General features: G+C 42.6%; 3 protein-coding genes across 3 annotated transcripts; 1 reads left to right on the top strand and 2 right to left on the bottom strand.

Moving 5' to 3' along the window:
- Window positions 1-1,512: 1,512 nt before the first annotated feature.
- LOC104448397 (dynein light chain 2, cytoplasmic) lies at window positions 1,513-2,274 on the bottom strand. The gene is made up of 2 exons (XM_010062197.3): window positions 1,917-2,274; window positions 1,513-1,797 (listed from the first exon to the last, which is right to left on the bottom strand). Exons 1-2 carry the CDS (start codon window positions 2,052-2,054, stop codon window positions 1,600-1,602), a joined length of 336 nt encoding a protein of 111 aa, XP_010060499.1. The 5' UTR covers window positions 2,055-2,274; the 3' UTR covers window positions 1,513-1,599.
- Window positions 2,275-5,471: 3,197 nt separating this feature from the next.
- Window positions 5,472-7,402, top strand: LOC104448399. Its single transcript, XM_010062198.3, has 2 exons — window positions 5,472-6,155; window positions 6,989-7,402. The coding sequence occupies exons 1-2, from the start codon at window positions 5,709-5,711 to the stop codon at window positions 7,346-7,348; spliced, it is 807 nt and encodes a 268-aa protein (XP_010060500.2). The 5' UTR covers window positions 5,472-5,708; the 3' UTR covers window positions 7,349-7,402.
- Window positions 7,403-10,186: 2,784 nt separating this feature from the next.
- On the bottom strand, window positions 10,187-14,181 carry LOC104448393 (vesicle-associated protein 4-1). Its single transcript, XM_010062192.3, has 7 exons — window positions 13,525-14,181; window positions 12,817-12,887; window positions 12,207-12,288; window positions 11,886-12,004; window positions 11,092-11,169; window positions 10,864-10,986; window positions 10,187-10,767 (listed from the first exon to the last, which is right to left on the bottom strand). Exons 1-7 carry the CDS (start codon window positions 13,826-13,828, stop codon window positions 10,708-10,710), a joined length of 837 nt encoding a protein of 278 aa, XP_010060494.1. The 5' UTR covers window positions 13,829-14,181; the 3' UTR covers window positions 10,187-10,707.
- Window positions 14,182-19,661: the final 5,480 nt, after the last annotated feature.

Here is a 19,661-nt window from a genome sequence, read left to right as displayed (position 1 = left end):
AAAACTCCTAAACGCTAAGTTTTCTAGGGCCGTAATGGATGGGTCGGGTCGAGAATAGCCCGACTCGAATTGATCTAATACTCGATCTGAACTATTTATTGAATTTTTTTCATATTTAATTTAATATATAAAAATCCGTATCCACTTAGTTAACCTGCTTTAAAATTTTCACATGCATGTGTTATTTAGATAGAATTGCTATCTATACTATAAGATGCTAAAGAGTTGGCTTTTTAGCATTGTATAGAATTTTCAATTTTTATATCAATTCATAATGAAAGAAAAACTAACTACGTGGTAGTGAATTTATAAAATTACAACAACATATACATGTGTGAATGAGTTGGGCATTAGGCATCGTGAGTATACATTTGCATTTAAATTCATATTCTATCATATCAAGTCTTTAAGTAGCATTAAAATATCGCGTGAATAATGTAATTTATTGGATTTACCATATCAACTTTGTGCTAAAATATAATATATATTTTTGTCATAGCATTGAATACTTTGCAATTATAGTATAATTATAGTATATATGTTTTCTTTTGCACCTTGACTCTCTCATTCAACAAAATTTTTGTTACGAGGATACTATAGAAAGATACACATATCTCGTAGACATGATGGGTTCCATGTGAAATTGTGAAACACATATAGATCTAGAGCCGAAAATCAAACCCATGACTCTCAATCGGTCGGTTTTGGAATCGTCGGCTCCAAACAGGCCAAAGCATAGATTTTGAGCCTTGCTTCCTCTTCGCCGTTTTAGCCTCGCTCCACCACTATCGTGTTCATAAATATCTATCTTTCCACGAAAAAAGAACATAGAATCTGTACTAGATTTCACTAGTGCCCTTTTGCTGATAAGCTCTCACTTCGCATAAATCTTTCAACTCACACCCCAATTAGACAATAGGAAAAAAAAAGTTAAACACAAAATAAGAGAAGCCGATAAAGCGCACCGCCCCTGGCCGTGCAAACTCACTCGCCGGCATGATCTGGTGCGCCGCCGCCTCCTCCGGAACAGCCGTTCTTGGATCTTGTGATGGTGATTCGGTACTGTGACTAGTTCATAGCCAATCGTAGGCATTCTATTGAAACGTTCGTCTCTGTTCGTAGGTGTGATAGTACTTGTGTTCTGGGTGAAAAACCAGTTCTACCCCAGAACCCGGTACGACCGGCAGTTCGGTCTTGGAACTGAAAATTGAACCGGTTCTCTCTAGAACCAACCTCGAACCGGTCCGGTCCCATCCTGGACTGAAAACAGGATTGACACCACTGACATCTCACCACTAAGTACTGACGGGATAAAACACGCGGCATCTTGATACCCTAAGAATAAGGATCGCGAGGTCTACTTACTCCTTCCATTGTTTTTAGCTTTTCGCTAAGGACTTATAACGTGGAACTTAGATGAGCATCCTCTTATGCTCCGAACCCAGAATGGTCATACAATCTTGCCGACGTTCTTGATGGATATCAACAAATGTTGTGGATGAAGACGAGACACAGGAGCAACATTTCGACTATTTCCACTAACGACACTAGAAGCGTCAGGGTACACAAAGGGAAAAAAAGAATAGAAAATGCCCAAAGCTAAGCTTTGACGCTCTCTAAGCTGGTCACGAACTGGTTCGCATCAGGTGCCTCCGCTCCAGCAGAACCCCTGAACAACACGATCGCCAGGCTTCCGATGCAGAAGTAGATGAAACACCCGAACCGGTGCGTCACGAACGACCCGAAGTCCGTCCCCACTATGCACTGCCACGCGGGCCCGTACGTCCTGTCGAACTCCTGCATACACAAGTTCCTCCAAACATCAGCGCTTCGCGATTGTAATATTGCAGAATAATTCGACGCTAGTGATTCTACAGACGCGCGCAACGGAAGACCCTTTCGTCGTTCGTCGGTACCTGCTTGATGAAGCGGGCAATGTCAGTGGCTTCCGTGACGTCGTAGTCATCGAGAGCCTTGGAAGCCAAATCCAGCGCGCACCGCTGCATGGCCTGAAGCATGTCCGTCTCGCCGATCACCGCTTTCCCTTCAAGCATTGTCGACAGCTCGACCTCGGCTTATCAAGTAGGGTATGGAAATTTGAGGCAGTCGGAGGAGCCGAAGTGCCAAAAGCGTTCTACCCAGAATTTCGGATTGGTATGTGGATGATGAAGAGATAATATGGAGCTGAGGAGGGAGTGCAGGTGGTCCGGCGTGGGCACGAGCCACGGGGTGGACCCGAGATCGATACTGCGAGTGCAGAGGGAAGCACGTGACATGGTGTCTGGAGTTTTCGCAGGGCGTGGGCGGTGCACCGGGAGGCGAAGGACGAAACAGGTCGTCGTCATGCACCGTTGCAGGATGACCGTGGTGTGGCCCGCTTTATCGCGAGAAACGTGGCGCGGTCACCGAACCGCGGTGGTTCATCAGTAGGATTTCGCCAGGTGGGCTGGCGGTTTTTGTCTGTGTCCGACCGCCGGAGATTGGTGACCAGGGAATGAATGTCTGGAGGGACGAGACTGGAGATGCCATTGTCTTTTACTGCAAAGTTGCGGTACAAAATGTCTGCAGGCTCCACTCCATCTGTTGAATCATCTGGGAACTTCTTGGAACAATGTTGGAACATTGTCCCTGCAAGTCTGAGCCATTGAATTGAGATGAGAAAATCTCTTAAGCGTTGAATTATGGCCAGTCTCACCTGATTCACCTAGGGGGTGAGCATGGACCGGTGTTTGGCATCCAACTTATAGTATGACAACCATTTGTGTTCATATACACTTGCATTATAGTCACGAGCGGTAAAATAATAAAAGGGAATAGAGCTAATTTAGTTTGAATAGGGTTAGCCTAGATTAGGTCATTAATCAGGTTGATAACTTGATAACACATCTAATAAAATGGATTAGACAGGGTCTATTGTCGGATAACACAAGTTGAAACTTAAGGCGGCTCATTTATTAATCATGTCGAAAGGATAGAGACGATAATGATATAAACACTCATAATATAAAACTTAAATCCACTAATTTCATGTTGTATCGTGTCACGCCGGAAAATCATCATCCCTAATTTAATTAGTTCAATAAGCATATTGTGTTTGAATTAGATCTAAAACAAAAATCATGATATAGAAAGCCTTGACATTACACTGTAATCAAGAATCTTTTACAACGAACTGTACTATTGTGAAAACCAAAATACATAAACCAACTAGCTTTTGCCGGTCACACAGCCGGGAGCACAGTACCAACATTGCACCGAAGAAGCACCCCGAACCATCGACTGCGGTTGCTCAACCTCCAGCACGGCGGTCACAGCATTCAGGACAGTAATCAATTTTTCAAGGATAAAGACTCGTGAGAATTTTCTTATCAGTCCTCTCTCTTGATCGATGGAGCTAATCAAGCGATTCATCGTCAGTACAGAGTTGCCAAAAGATTCGAACCGCTTGAGATGAAGGAAGGCAATCAAATGACTACGAATTCCTGACGGCAATTAGAGGATGAGAAATCGCTCTTAATATCCGGCAGAAAGAGACAGCATCAAACATGTGGCCGTCTTCGTTTCCTGAACTTCGCAGACAGTCTCCAGAAGCCAAAGAGGCGCACTGCTCCCTACGGAATATCCGTCCACCAAACTCATCTCAAATGCAAAGCATGTCCTTGAACATAAGACTGGTTTTGTTTCATTCACGTGGAGAAAATCTCTGTCAAGAGTCGAACCCGCAAGAGAAATAACATATCACGTTTCTCGGTTGGTCCTGCACGTGAGCAGCAAGGGCAGTACAGCCTCAGCTCAGCGACCCATTCTGCTTTAACACAGGAGTTCCTCGTTTAGAACTGCTCATGATTAAAAAGAAAATATTGAACTATCAAAAATTGATCGAGCATGCCCAAGAAAAGAATTGCTTGCTAAACAAACCAATTCTACTTTTAAAGACGGCCGAAGCCCATGACATCCTAGACTAACTCTATCAATTTACTCACTTTTCTTAGGAGGTTCCCAAGAGTTATCCTAAGATTAACTTGGTCGATTAACTCACTTTTTCGAAGAGGTTCTTAGAGGTGATTCTTTCTCATTCCATACTGATTTTCACATGGTTTTCTGTTTGATGTGCGAACTGGTCCATTTCTGCTCCCTTTCATTATTCTAGATGAACAATTATCACTCTTGACAGACGAGATCATTACATACATAATGTTAGAAAGTACAACCTAAAAAGACTTAAACTGATAGGTGAAGTAGATCACATGTATATAAAGAGCACATATAACATTATCAATCGACGTAAAATAATATTTCAATGCCTCATTTTACATGCATATCGAATTAGAAGCATATGTAATTTTAGGGTTTGCAAAAAAATCGGAAACCACTTGAATCCTGATCGAACTAGCCCAAAATTGATGATTCTCATGGAGACCAGTCCGGTATCTGATTTTAATTTACTAAAATTAGTGAGTATCGGTCCAATTAGTGCTTATACATATTCGATTTTTACGTTAAGCATTTCAAAAACCCTAAAAACTCTCTGATCCTCCGCACATTATGTCTTTTCAGGTCCTCCACAAACTCTCACGCTCCCCAAGGTATGCTATCTCTCTCTCTTGCTCTCCCTCTGTCTCCTCTCACCCTCCACCACCATGCCTGCACTCCCATTGCCACTCCACCTCGTCGTTGCCACACTCATCCTCGCCCCCTGGTCTCGCCCTCTCCCACCTCTGCTCCACACCATCTGACAACCTGTGCTCGCCCTCCCCGCCTCTCGCTTTCCCTCTCTCCCCTCACCCTCCACCACCATGCCTCCACTCCCACCGTCCCACTCCACCTCCTCGTCGCCATACTCATCCTCACCCCGTCTCAGCCTCTCCTGCCTCTACTCCGGCCCATCCAACGACCCACGCCCGCCCTTCCCTTCTTCCTCCGCCCCTCCCTACCCCTTCTCTGCCTCTCCCGATGAGTTCTATACTTACTCGGGGACATGATCAAATGGGTCTAGAAATCACTGGACGGTTCTCAATTCTCATTTTGTGAAAATTGTTCAATTAACGAGCAGTTTCTGATTTTATGATGGAACCTACCCATCCTAAAACCGATCACCCCTAATAAATTTGAGAGGTAGACACATATCCGAAAGGCATAATATTGATTTTGATATCATATTAAAAAATTTGATTCAAAACTTAAATTGACAGAAGAAAAAAAGATCAAATGTATTTAAAAAATTCGGCTCCCATGTTAGACACCGCAGGCGGGTGCAAATTTGATTTAGGGTCTCCTTCATCCCGTTCCACCTCTTTTTATCCGAAACAACGTGGGGGCGACCACGTCGCGTTAGACAACATAAAAGGCCCACAACAACGGCCCTTGCATCATTCATTACCTGTCCTGACCAGTAAACACGTTCAATAATAGTCAAACCGAAAGAAGAATCAACAAGCCATTGCTAACTCACGAACTCGAAAGCCCCCGTATCTTTTTTGTCCCCAATTACCATCTTCTTCGCCGCCTCTCTCTCCTCGCCCCCCATTCCCAACCTCCTCCTCTCGAGCTTTCTCTCCTTCCTTTCGTTCTCTTCGTTCCAATTAGCACGTACCATCTCATCTCCCGTTCCATAATCCATTTTAACAATCTCTTATACAGGTCTTTTTAATCGCATCCGCCGCCACCCGCCACCGTTGTTTATTCAGGCGACGAGGAGGCGAAGAACCATGGCGCCCCATCTCTTCGCCTGCTTCGGCACGTCCTCGAGGAGAGCCGTGCACGAGAAGCAAGTGGCCACGGCCGACATGTCGGCCGAGGAGCAGAGGAGGGGAGGCGCCGTGCTGGTGGAGCTGTTCTCGTCGCAGGGCTGCGCCACCTCGCCGGAGGCGGAGGTGCTGATATCGAGGCTGGGGCGGGGGGACTTCGAGCTGGAGGCGCCGGTGATCGTGCTGGCGCACCACGTGGACTACTGGGACTACGTGGGGTGGAAGGACCCGTTCGGGTCCAGCCGGAGCACCGTCCGGCAGAAGGCGTACGTGGAGGCGCTGCGGCTGGACACCATGTTCACGCCGCAGGCGGTGGTCCAGGGGCGGGCCCAGTGCGTCGGCACGGATCAGGAGGGTCTCCTCTCCGCCATCGCCTCCGCGCCTCGATTCCCCGCTCTGACGTTCAAGGTCTGCATGCTCTTTCTTTTCGGATATCTCATGATTTATAGATTGGGCAACATTTTGTGGGTAAGTTTTACGTATTGAGTAATCACATGGAAGGTTGCATACCATTCATTAGAAATACTCGTTCTTTACATATCAATTATGTAGGTTTCAACGTCTTGCAGGCATAAATTTTTACATGACAAAAGAAAGATCTTAATTAATTTAAAATCTATTTTTTTGTTAGATTTGTGAATACTTTATATGAATAATTGACTACCAACCACCCATGTCATCTCTACTAACAACACAATCAATTCTTTTTATCTTTTTATGGTGAGAAAGATCAACTTTAGATGAGTAAATAGCTGAGTCCATCAAAAGTGTTTTCTCCTGTTGGACAGTCGTATATCATCATACCAACAATCACAAATGATTTGGACTTCAACCAATGATAAGATTCCCCTAAGCTTTATAGTACCACTAAGTCATATATATATATATATAATGACGACGACGACATAAAGATATAAAAATGATGGAATTACCAAATTCAAGAAAAAGTTCTCGATGGTTGCTTTACTTGAAATAAGTTGAGATTCCTATATTAAAGTATTGGATTCTTTCTCGATTTAATAGAAAATTGTCACCAATCATCTGATGGAAGTAAAGAATACCTAGTAAAAAGGTCTAATAATGTGTCATTGACTTTATTGGCGATTTTGCGAAGATCTTGTCTTATTAGCGGCACTATAAATATTGAAGGTACTGAAACTTGATGTCAAAGTCTCTCTTTCTCTCCGTCGTTGACTTCTTCGACTGACACGCAAGCCATCTCTTTCGTGTACATATGCAAGGCAACGTTCCAGAGGCCATCCCCGGACACCTTGCAAGTCACCCTCGCCGGAGCACTCAGGAGCAAAGTCGACAGCCAAGGCGTCAATATCATGGTGGCGCTCTACGAGAGCGGGCTGGTCACCGACATCCCCAAGGGCGAGAACAAGGACCGAGTGTTGTCCAATGACTTCGTCGTCCGGCGGCTGGAGAAGCTCTGTGCCGTCAAGGACGTTTCGGCCAAGAAGACGGTCTCGGGGACCGTGAGCTTCCCATTGTGGGAGGGCTTCAACAGCAGCAAGTGCGGCATGGCCGTCTTTGTCCAGAATAGCGGTCATCAGATTTTTGGGTCGCAGAACTTTTCCTTGCCGCACAATGTATGAGAGAGCGAGAGAGAGAGAGAGAGATTGGATCGGTCGTTCGTCATTCGTTTGGTTCTTTAAATGTGTTTTACGGACTCTCCGGCCGGCCATTATTCGGACCATTATGTACAGTACATGTTTCTGATTTTCTAGTTCACTCTCTTTTTCCCCCCTCTGTTTCTGTAGTTTAACCTCTCTTTTCCTTCTCTTTGCTTCTCCCTTTTCTAGCAGCTAGAGGGATGTTCTAGCGAAGTTGTTCTGGGCAATTAGACGGCCAGCAGGAATTCATTGTCGACAGCGATAATCATCATCAGCCATATGATAGCTCATAAAGCTCCTGACGATTTCACATGTCCAAGGTCTCACGACATGCAGAAAAGGCCTAAAATTTGCATCTCTTCAAGGGGATTATATGCGTACAATATATAATAATATTCATAATGATAATCTTGAACCATGACTGTTTAACAAGTTAAAAATGCTCCACATACAATGAAAAATTAGAGTGGTTGTCAGTGATCTAGGACTACGAACTCAAGCTATCATGAGTCGCGTGATTCCATAGTGACGGTAGCTTTCCTTTCCCATGATTTTGCTCTTCTTTTTCTTTGAACATGTTAGTTACAATTCTTTCATCCTGTTTCTTCACCTATTAGTTTTTTGGCGGTGCGTTCATATGAATTACTCGATGTCGAAGGCAACGTGTTTGAACTTTTACACCCCATAACGATATCACTTACACTACCTGGTTGTAAAATCTTCACCATTCAGTCATAAGCCAAAATCTTAGTCCACGAGGGGGAGGATGCTTTCATAAAAGATAGCAGACCATGCTTCTATCTATCACCAATCTGTGGTCTGTAGTGTTGTATACTGTCAGAAGGATTGACTGGTCGCTCAAAAAGTAATATATGCTTATGGATACATGTGTACATGAGGAAGAGGGAAACGACCCTTAAGTTGAAACCGCATGAACCTCGCCATGATCACGAGGAAAATGAAGGTGTTTGTACCAGCAACCCTTGCTTCATCAGTTGCTCCCCTCCCTCCTCGCCATCTCTCTCTCTCTCTCTCTCTCTCTCTCTCTCTCTCCACTCCTACAAGCTTTAATTTCACAGTAAAGTCTAGGAATATAGCTCACGACTCACAAGTTCAATAGTAGCTATAATCAAAGCACCAACTATTTACAATCTCCCGGTACATCATCAAGTACATGCATCAAGATAATGATGCAGAGACAAAGCTTGCAAGTATATAAATCGTATCGATGCGCAAGATCGTTCTTGCACTATGTATAGGGTCCCCAGAAGCTGAGATAAAGCACCGTCCTCAGCGGTTCCTCCGCAGCCACACTCCTCTCATTAGCACTCATCGCGCTGTTTCCAGCCTCTGACTTCGATGCATCCAACGCGGCCGGACCGAGACTCATTGCTTTCACTTGCGCCTTTGCCGATCCAACGGATGCTCTCAAGTTCTGTTTGAGAACAGACGATCTAGGATTCGCATGAGACATCTGTCTCGTGCCCTTTTTGTTTATGTGGGTGGGCTGCGTGATTAAGAGGATATGAGTGAGGTAGGCGATCGTTGTTGCAGATAAATAGGTAGGTTCCATGATGGAAAAGCACGAGTGGTGGGACTAAAAAGTGATGGGAAAGGACCCAGCTCTGTCAATACCATTGGCGGCTAAAAAACCAGCTATCGTGGGGGCACAGAGAGAGTGTGGGCGTTCAGAGGTGTTATGCCCCTGGCCTCAGTTTTGCACTCTTTTAGAAGACGAAATTGAGGGCGCGGATTGGAGTCAAACTGAGTCGAGCTATCCACAAATGGCTCGGGTGCAGCTCGATGGCTCTTCTTTGATATCGACTCACTTAATTGCAAATCGAGCTTGAGTTTGAATTATTGGAGTATCCCGTCGAATTGAGCTGGAGTACAAGTTAGTTAAGCATCTTGTTGAGTTCGTATACTACTATTCAAATATCTTGTGAAATCAAAATTTGAACTTGTTAGTTCACAGCTCAAGCTTTCATTAGTATCTTATAGACGTTCCTAGAATTATAAAAAACGACAAGAGAAACTCTTATTACATAATATTTGGCCTTACAAGAGTCCAGGTTTGAGCTTTACTTACAAGGGGATTGGATTGAAGCCATGGTCTGAGTATCTTGATTTTTAATCTGAGTCAAGTTTGAGAAGCAAAAGTACTAATGGATCGACTTCGAATTCGAATCAAGTTTTGAGTGCTGACCATTCGAGCCGCGCGTGAGCTGGAGCCTGGCAGCTAGTGTGGGACGATCTCACTGTCGCTGGAACAGCGACAGATGGCGGAATTCAGCGTACATGGACACTGAATCGGTATCCCTTCTACCCCCATGTTGTCGCATCCCTCCAAAGGTCTTTTCCACTTCGATAAAGAAAGTCGGAAAGCCGTCTTCGGAATGCTAAAATTATTGTACCATTTTCCAGGGTCCCCCCCGTACCTCTCTTTCTTCGCTTGTCAATGTAAACGGCTGATCCCGGAGCAAGAAATCCACGGGAAAAAGGGCCCGAGCGGTCGATGCAATGAGTACACGAAAGGACAAGAATTTGTCTTCCGCTTCAAGAAGCATCAAGCATTCCTAATGCAAAACCATGACCGCCCTGCTTTCGTCCATAAACTCGATCTCACCACTTGCGCGATGAATCCGATGGCTGGCGTCCATGGGGCCCACAAACACAAACAACTGACAAGGCTACCGACAATACCTGGTTTTACTATTGAACGATTCATCAAATGACAGTGATATATACTTCAATCAGTGTACAAGCCATTTCACACCTGAACTGACATCCACACAGATATTACAAATTCGCTACCATCGCTTCAGAAAAATTAAGCTGCATTCTTACTTGTCATTGCTATACGAAGGAAATGACAATTCGAGAAAGGTGGAAAAATGTATATGTGACGGAGGAAATAACAACTCGAGACAGGTGGAAAAATGTATATGTGACGGTAAAATTTCAAAAGGAACATGAGCCATTAAATACACACACAATATCTAACCTAGATTCTAGAATCAAATCCAGAGGAAAAAAACACCTACATACATTTTCCGATATATTCTGACATTATTATTCTTCGTGACACAGCAAAATCCAATGGAAGTAACCACAGCCCAAACTCTGATATCCCCGACTTTGCATCCTTCTGTTCAATAATTTTACAAAGCCATCACTGGAGGCATCCTAGAAGCCACTCTTTCTCTACATGATGCCCCTTAAGCCAGATCACCCCCTTCCTTAGTTTCAGTTACCACCCATCAAGCCTGTGCAATGGAGAGGTTGATTTGACATTTTCCAATTTGGACCAAGATGATCTTTCAAGCAAGATCAAATGACTTTTATGCTGTTCCTACAGCTTCGACTTGTTGTCGAGCCAGATACTTCTCCCTCCGCTCCTTCTGAGATAATAGGAGGTTAAAAGAGTTAAAGCACGCTTTCAGATAAGGCATGCTTAAATGCATGTAAAGCAACCGTGAGTTAATGAGAATATTTACCCATTCATCTATTACAAGACCATCTCCCACAACTTGAGCTCCTGTTTCTACTGAAGGAGGTTTCTTGCGAGTTTCAAGAGCAGCCTCAGCTTCTGCCAACTGCCGATTCAGTTTTTCCATTGCCTACAAAGGAAAAAAAAACACTCAAGTGTTGGCATCGGCCGTCTATGGCAATCAACAAGTGGAGCAGGTCACACAACTCACAATCAAGCAAGCTGGTCAACTTACAGGACTGGGGCGCTCGACATCTAAAAAGACAACACGTAAAATTCGCTCCACTGTCACTTGATCCTTTTGTTCATCAAACTGCAAGAAATTTGTCGAATATGAGTCAGTGAAAGGCACTTTATCTAAGAGTTGATTATCTATCTAGTCAGCTTATTTTGAAAGACGGCAAAGGTCCAGGACATTGCAAACCTAACTCAATAACAACTAGCAGTGACAAGAACTCCCCAAGAAGCACATCGAACAGAGATATTCTGGAGAAAAGAAATTGGAAGAAATGCCATCATCACCTTAACTATATAAACTAGAGGGTCGATCATCCCATTCCTAATTATGCCCAGCCAGAGAGCAGCCAAATACTATCATGGAACAAGCAATAGATGAACACATTGTCAATCAGCAGATGCCTGTGTCATCCATCTTGTTTTCTCTCCCACAATTTGTGTGGTATTAACAGGGAAAAGTAGTTCATAAACATAAATTTTTCCTTTATCATTTAGCACTTAGACAGCAACTGACAGGAAACACTATGCACTTGCTCCTCCCAAAACAAGTACTATCAGAGCATAATTTCATTTCAGATATTGCAAAACCAGTTAGATATGTCGTAAGTGCAAACAGAGGAGGTTATCAGGAATGCAAATAGGAAAAGGAACAACGTCAGATCCAAGACAGTTCGCTGAAAACTCCTCATATAAAATTCACTCGCACAGATCATTCATTAAGTCTATCGTATAGAGAAGGGGGGAGGGACACTAATATAGCTATTAATTTGTGATGTAGAGCAATTTATTTACCAGTTCAGGCACATAGTCTATCCCTGCTTTGACTTTCAGGCTCATTATCTTGAATTTCACCTTGCTCTTTTGGTCCACTTGCTTTTCATTATTCTCTGGCTGCTCCACAAACTTGAAGACTGCAGTACATATTCAAAGGAAACAACAGAGGTATCAATAGAAGCTGGACAAAAAGTTCACAAAAATATATTGGCATATATTCAAACATAGAGTAAGTCATATCCTCATTCCGTGTTAAATGCAAGTTATTTTGAAAGAAGTGATGAATTCATGGCATGTAGTAAAAGGCCAAAAAGAAAAAAAAAAAGAAAAAATTATTACCTGTAGCTATAATGCTTTCACCAGGAGCAAGCGTACCACCAGGAGGACGCATATAACAGCTTTTTGGTGCAGTGGTTTGGAACTAATTAAGAACAAGCAATTAGGTTATAAACAGACCTGATGTCCAAAAGCAAGATTACTAAGTTCAGTTGAGATTCAGCAAAATTACATTCTAACCCCATGTTCTACATTTCACTATTATCCAGAGAAGTATTAGCAATTAAAGCCCTACAATTCTATCACCTAATGTTTTCCTTAGTTCACCTAAATTTCCTTCCAACCACATAAAGGGTGGTAACTCCACAAGACCGCCAATCACAATTGGAAAAAATAGCTTTTTAAGTCTATTCCGCATAATATTAAAATTTCTACAGCAGCAACTCTCCACCAACAATTACATTTTCGTAAAATCTCTTCAAAGAAAGATCATCCTACTCGAACTTGGTAGTGGGATTCATTAGTATTGAGTAATTTAATTATGTTTTACATACTCAATGCAACAAAAAAAAAAAAAAATTCCAGTTATCATTGAGCTCGGCACAAAAATTACTTTATGAGTCCAAAGTTAGTCCTCAAACTTAATGTACATGTTCCTGTAGAGTCATTTTACCTTGAAAGCTACATGTGACCTGCTCGTGTTTTTCAATCTGACCGCGCTTCTCACCTGTTTCCCCGGTTCATCTGAAAAGGGTCGGGAAGTATAATTACGATAAGTCTCCATGAGAAAACGTAACACATATAGCTCGGGGAAACAAATCCATGCATGTACAAGATAAGATAAATGCATATATTCAACGCCTTGGTGATCATAAACATATGAAATCTCCTCGTTTTGCCACTGTACAGCGCATCATTCAAAAAGCTTTCTTTTCCTTTTTGCTATGCCCCAAAAAAAGAAGCTTGCTCAATTTTTGCTTCCGAAAGCAACGGGAGCGAATGAACGAGTATAACACCGAGAAAAAGAATAAAGAAATCAAGCTGAACCATAGCCCCGACCTCAACATGATAAAATCCCAAGACCCTCCCTCCCTCTCTCTCTCTCTCTCTCTCTCTGTGACGCACGCACAGAGTCCGAAGGCTCTTCTATTCCACTTTTTTTCGTGGAAAACGTATGGAATGCAGGGCACCTTGAATGAGAGATAATCTTAAAAATGTAAACTTTACGTGCCAGAGCAAAATGGAATGGTCAAACAAAGGAACAAACCGGAATGAACCAACCACAGAAAACTTGAATAAAAAAGTAAAACTCTCCGCTGTACCGAATTATTTTAACCGACAGCCCAACAAACCGAAGAATAAAAAGTCAACGACATCTCACAGGGAAAGTAGAGGCTATTCGCCGGATCAAGCCGGAGCCGGCGCCGGGCGGGGAGGAGCGATCTGGCCACCGAGGACACCGTGCCGGACGACGAGCCGACGCCGCCGCCGCCGCCGGGCCGCGCGCGCGATCCTCCGTCCGCCGGGCGGCGGCCGGCGGCCTGGCCCAGGTCCCGGTCGTGGTAGGCATTGCTGGTGTGGAGGTTCTGCGTGGAGGACGAGGAGGACGACGTGTTCACGCTGGTCGACTGCCAGAACGGGCACAGGCGGAACCCCTTCGGCTTCTGCCGGTCGGCGATCGCCATCTCTGTTCCCCGCCGGTACTGGCCCCCAGGGAGAAAAAAACCGACGAAACTCCCCGACGAGAGAGGTCCTGTCACATTGAGCGAAGGAGCGCGATCGGCGACGAGGAGCGTCGGCGAGTCGCCGGAGCCGGAATTGCGCGGCGGAGAGGGCCGGTGGAGAGAGAAGCTTTAGAGAGAGAAAGAAGCGAGAGAGAGAGAGAGAGACGTTTTTCGAGTGAGGGCTTGTGGAAATCGGAAGAAGTAAGGACACGACGACGACGACGACGACGGCGATGGCAAAATGGTAATTACGCGCCGCTTGCGCGAGCTCCCGAGGCGAGCAGGCAGTTGGGAGAAGGAGGGGAGGTGTGCCCGTCACGAGTTTAACGCCGTGGCGGGCCGGATTTCAAGCTCGGGTTGAGGCGGATTTGACTTTGGGATTTCGGGTCCGCCCCCCACTTTAGCGCCCGTTTACGTGGCTGTACGACGTCGCATTCGGCGCGAGAGAGAGACAAAGCGAGTGAGGGTGATTCCAATTATTAAAGAATCGATTGGGTTTCCGTGCGGGTTAGGCCGCCATTAAGGTGGGGTTTTTATCTTCATCATCTCGTTATCCTCGTGGTGGCTGGGGAATTTGTTGTGTTCGGGAAAAAGGACAGCGCCCCGGCCACGTCAGCGAGGTAGGCGATTTCGTGTGGAATTCTTGGGTACGTGCAAATCAACAGTTCAATTTCTATAGGGGTGACAGATGTATATGAATCGATGATCTGTTTTAGCAAGTTGGAGTGATTGAACAGCTAGGATTATGCACGAGTGAGGAGAAATATCTGGGAGTTTCCCAATGAATCGAGTGAGTAGAGAGCTATTGGAATCGCATCACGAAAGAGAAAAGAAATTGACAGCTATGGGTCTCTTGATTTTGATCATGGATCGGCAACCCATTTTACTATAATGGCGCCGAGTTAGAAAGACGGGGGAGCTCAATTCATATTGCTCTTTTTCCCCTTTTTTCTTTACTAAGCAAAGGTGTGATAATAAAAAAAAATATCAAAAAAAGAATCCAGTTACTATTATTGGGATGCTTAACATTGATTATACAAAACATTTTAATAAATATTTTTTGAACGCACTTGAAACAAAGTTCCCAAGCCTAGATTCCGCTAACGAATTCGTCGGTGCGAGTCATCGAGAGGGCAAAGTCAATCCAAGTGAGCGTCTTCTTAAAAATCTTTTTTCGATTGGGTGCGAATAAAATATCAAGCGATTCGTGTCGAATTCGGTGAAGACCCTAAATATTTTTCTCGAGATATTTGAGGTGGGAGACGACGGCGATTGAAATTAATGGCGTTCGCGGAGAATTAGGTTTGGGGGTTGAAGGGGACGGGGGGCAATCAATTGGGTGTCGGCTAAGTTTGTTGGGACAGGTTCGTTGGTGATGGGGGAGGTTGAAGGAACTTTAGTTTTTTGGATTACCGTTCGAGCGAGCGCCACGTATTGATTTCCCTTTAATTTTCCATTTCCCTTTAAAAAAAATTAGGAATAATGACATAAACAATTCTTAAACTTTGACCCAATAAGTAATATGATCATTTAATTTTTAATTTAGTCAATATGATCATTGAATTTATTTTAACCTTAATGTTCAATATGATCTCTAAACTTTTAGTACATATTCAATATAATCTTTGAATTATATGAAAATGTTTAATATAATCTTCGTGTTAATTCAAGATTAAGAATAATATTGAATATTTTCATATAGAATATGTATCAAAAGACCAAAAGTTATATTAAACAAATCACAAGTTCAAAGACTGGATTAAACATTGGGCTAAAATTAATAAATCACATTGAACAAATAAAAACTTCCAGAATCACATTGCATATTTAGTTAAAGTTCATGATTATCTACTTTTCTATGAAGTAAGTGCATTTGAAGTCTCAGAACTTCACTCACAAAAAAAAAAAAGAAAAAGAAAAAAAAAATCATAAAACTTGTTAATAAAATATAATTTAGTCATAAAACTTTTAAAAATTGTAATAAAATCCTAAAACCTTTCAAGAAAAGTGCAATTGAATTATAAAAATTTTAAAAATATAATAAAATTCTATAACTTTTCAAATTGATCAAATCAAGTCAATCCGTTAATATACTTTTTGAAAGTTTTAAAACTCGATTACTGACAAGTTTGAAAATTTTGTGACTAAATCGCATTTTGTTGTTAAGTTTTAAAACTTAATTACACATTTTGAAATTTCCAAGGCTCAATTACATTTTTAAGATGAGTTTTAGGATTTTGAGTTTATCCATGAGTGAACTTCTCCTCCTAATGGTCAACGAGGGAGAGTGCTGGTCCACGTGGGCGTTGGGCCATTGCTATTGGGCTCATGTCTCGTTAGCGGGCTCAGCCCGGCCCATATCAACCGGGGCCATGTGAATCCCGCGCTCTTCAATTTGTATGAATACGTATATAATCATTGAAATCAAATCATTTCGTGTATATATATTGAAAATAGAGAACGATATTAATAAGTATACATATTGTGACGTATTCGGTCTACAGATTCTAGGATCACCATCTGAGAAAGCACAAACGCTCGCTTCGCTTCGCTTGATGCGAAATCTCTAATCAGGTCCCCAGCAGACCAACTGCAGCAGGAACTCCATCCTCTCTCTCCTCCTCCTCTCCTCCTCCGCCGCGTCCGCCGCGTTCGCCTCCCTCTCGCTCTTCTTCGCCTGCGCTGCACCGCTGCCGCCGACTGGCCCCGCCGTGGCAGGACGCGCCTGCTGCATCGACTTGAACACGGCCTCGAACTTGCACTTCTTCTGACCCCGACCCGCCGTCGGCTGGCGGCCGCCTGCTTGCCCGATCATCTGTCCAGCCTAATTCTGGATCGATTATCCGAAAAAACGAGTCGCCGTGCGGAATGGTTTCGTTCGAATGGGCGGTTCTCGATCATGGAGCAGAGCTTGGAGAAGGAGAGCTTCGAGGGCTGGCGAGCGCGTGTATAAATAGCTAATAGGAAAGACGACCGAACATCCTCGAACGAATCGGTTTGAAAAGGAGGAGGGCGGTATCGGAGGAATCGGGGGGCCACGAGATCAAAAGGTGGGACGGAGCTCCCGGATTTGTGGCGATGGTTTTTGGTTGAAATGGTGGGTTCTTTGAATCCGACGGCGCAACCGCACGTGGCGATCTTCTTTCGGAAGCACGTTGTTGATTGCCTGGACTGAAAGCGATGTTGCGTGTAGTGTCTATGTATATAATCATCGTTTTTGAGTAAGCACCGGCCCACTGCCGGGACGTGGAATGGCAATTCGGGTAAAAATAAGCCGACTCTAGGGGCGTACGTTGGCAGCGTCCAGTAATGCTACGCCCGCACGCGGGCTCGAAACGGTGCGCTCAAGGGATCGACTGGCGAGTGGCGATTGCTTAGAGGAGGGGAAGAGCGAAAAGAGGATGTTTGATTGACAATGGGGCCTTTTTTTAAGTAATTATAGCTAAATCCATGCTTAGATTTCTTGTACGATGATTAAACTGCTGATAAAATACTGATTGAGCGACATTTTTTTTTCTTTTATTTTGATCGAGCCACCTTTTGGAAGAGCTCTTTCCTACCCTTTGCGGCGGCAGTAACTATTTTAAACCTTCCCCAGCCTTTTAAATCCCAGCCGCCATATTATTCTCTCCAAATGTGCGATCTCATGCATCTGCCACGATCTCTTTGGAAAAGTCATTGATGGCCTAGGTTGACCTACTCAGGTAATGAAGAGGAACTGCTTCTTGAGTTAGCAAAGTTAATTTTAATGAGCACGTTAAAGGGCTTAGAGCAGCCAACTTGAAGTGTAATTGGGTTGTCAAGGCCTAAGAAGCATGGACACAATCTTCATGTCGTATTTGATACTTCGACACTTGTCCGATACGCGGTTAATAAGTGTTCGAAGTATTAGGAAATCCAACGCATGATCAACTTTTTCCGAAATTTCAATATGTGATTCTAACACACACGGGATCAATTTTAAAAAATTTCAATACTTAAGAGATCAAAATATACTATATAAAAAAATAATAAAAATAAAAAAAATAAAGTGAAAAGAAGAAAATTCTCACTCTCAAGTTTATCACTTATAAGTTTTGAGACGCATGGGGCCAATTTTAAAAATTTTCAATGCTCGAGAGGTCAAAATATAAATATATGAAAAAATAATTAAAATAACAAAAATAAATGGAAAATAAAAAAATTATTACTCTCAAGTTTCTCACTTATAAGTTTTGATATTTTTGTGAGTGATGGTGGAATGCCCTTCTTCTCATCGGTGTCGCTCCGCCGCCCCCGTAGACTTAAAGTTTTTTTGCTTATTTCCACTTCTCGCATTGCCTGTAAGTTATCTCTTTTGGTCCATGTCATTAGCTTGTGAGTTATCCCTCACATTTTCCATAGCAAATTTAGCTATTTCCTTTTCTTTTAAGAGTTCTTGTCCTAGATTTTCATTTTTCTTGAACTTTGTTTTACAGAGGAGCTCCAAACCAATTTATATCATGAACTCTGAACTCTATTTGAGACTATAAGAAATCTCACTAATCTCCGATAAGTGTAAGAAAACATGAGACGTTCCTTTGAATTTACTTTTTTGTGTTTGTAATTTTTGAATTTCTCATTTAATCTCTATCAAATTAAAACAACGAATGGTATTAACAAATATTAGATTAATAATTTTAGTATAAATTAATTCTATGCTGTTATTACTATTATTTATTTATTTTTATATTTATATAAAAATATATATTTAATATGTAATGTGTCGGAATTCTTTATTTTTTTTAGAAATGACGTGTCGACTTTCATATCACGTGTTGCGTGTCTATATCGATGCTACATAGGTCAAGGCCATGGATGAAGGACCCTACCTCCATTGCCTATCTCCGCAAGCCCTTTGAAATTTGTTGTGTTCTATAACTTTTCCGAAGTCCTCTCACGTTTATCCTTAAAGAAATGAAATCAGTTTATTATCAAAAGAAAAAAAAAGGGGGGGTCTTATCAAGGAAGATATTATTACGAGACCAATGAAGCATCACCAGAGGTCCAGCTGTTCAAATTTCACAAATAAGGAAACAGTTGGGAGTCGTCTCAGAAAAAGACGCGTTTAGCTCACGATAGCCAGTTTGCTTGGCCCACTACCAATTATTAGGCCGACATATCTGACAACTCTTTCACTGTGTTTGAAGTTAGAGAAAGAGTGGGGAAAGAAAATTCGAGGACAAATTTTAAACCCCCCTCTCTTTCTCTCTCTCGAGCAAACATTTCAAAATATCTCCCCTTTTCCAATCTATCTTCCATTCCTCCCTTTTCTCTAGCTTTCCAAACATAAAAAGAATCCTATTTTTTTCTTCTCATATGATCATAAAAATAAACAAAAAATTAGAGAATCTCACAATGATGAATGTAGACATCAGTCAGATAAAACTTTATCTAACTATCATCGAATAGGCTAGTATAATAGCTACCCGCATTTAAAGTGAATGAGAATAACGTGAAATACCCATTACAATGCTAGCATGCTTTACGACAATGCACACAACCGCAGGCTAGCATCGCCCCCTAATTCAACTTTAGTTGGAATAAAAATTAGGAGCATATGAAATGAAACTTCCTCATAAAATGAAAGATTTCTACTCATTTATCTCTCATAGTTTTTTTCTTTTTTATCAATCGATTTCTATTTTGACATTTATTTCATGTCACAAACTTGTGTCCATGATGATTAAGAAAAATTTAAAGCATAAATCGTCAGTGTAACAAAAATATTTACACTAATAGCCTTATTCACCCGATTTGAGAGTTTGTGAGAGAA

The sequence above is a fragment of the Eucalyptus grandis genome, chromosome 6 (assembly GCF_016545825.1).
Source record: "Eucalyptus grandis isolate ANBG69807.140 chromosome 6, ASM1654582v1, whole genome shotgun sequence".
NCBI lineage: Eukaryota > Viridiplantae > Streptophyta > Magnoliopsida > Myrtales > Myrtaceae > Eucalyptus > Eucalyptus grandis.
This window is presented reverse-complemented; position numbering and strand designations above follow the sequence as displayed.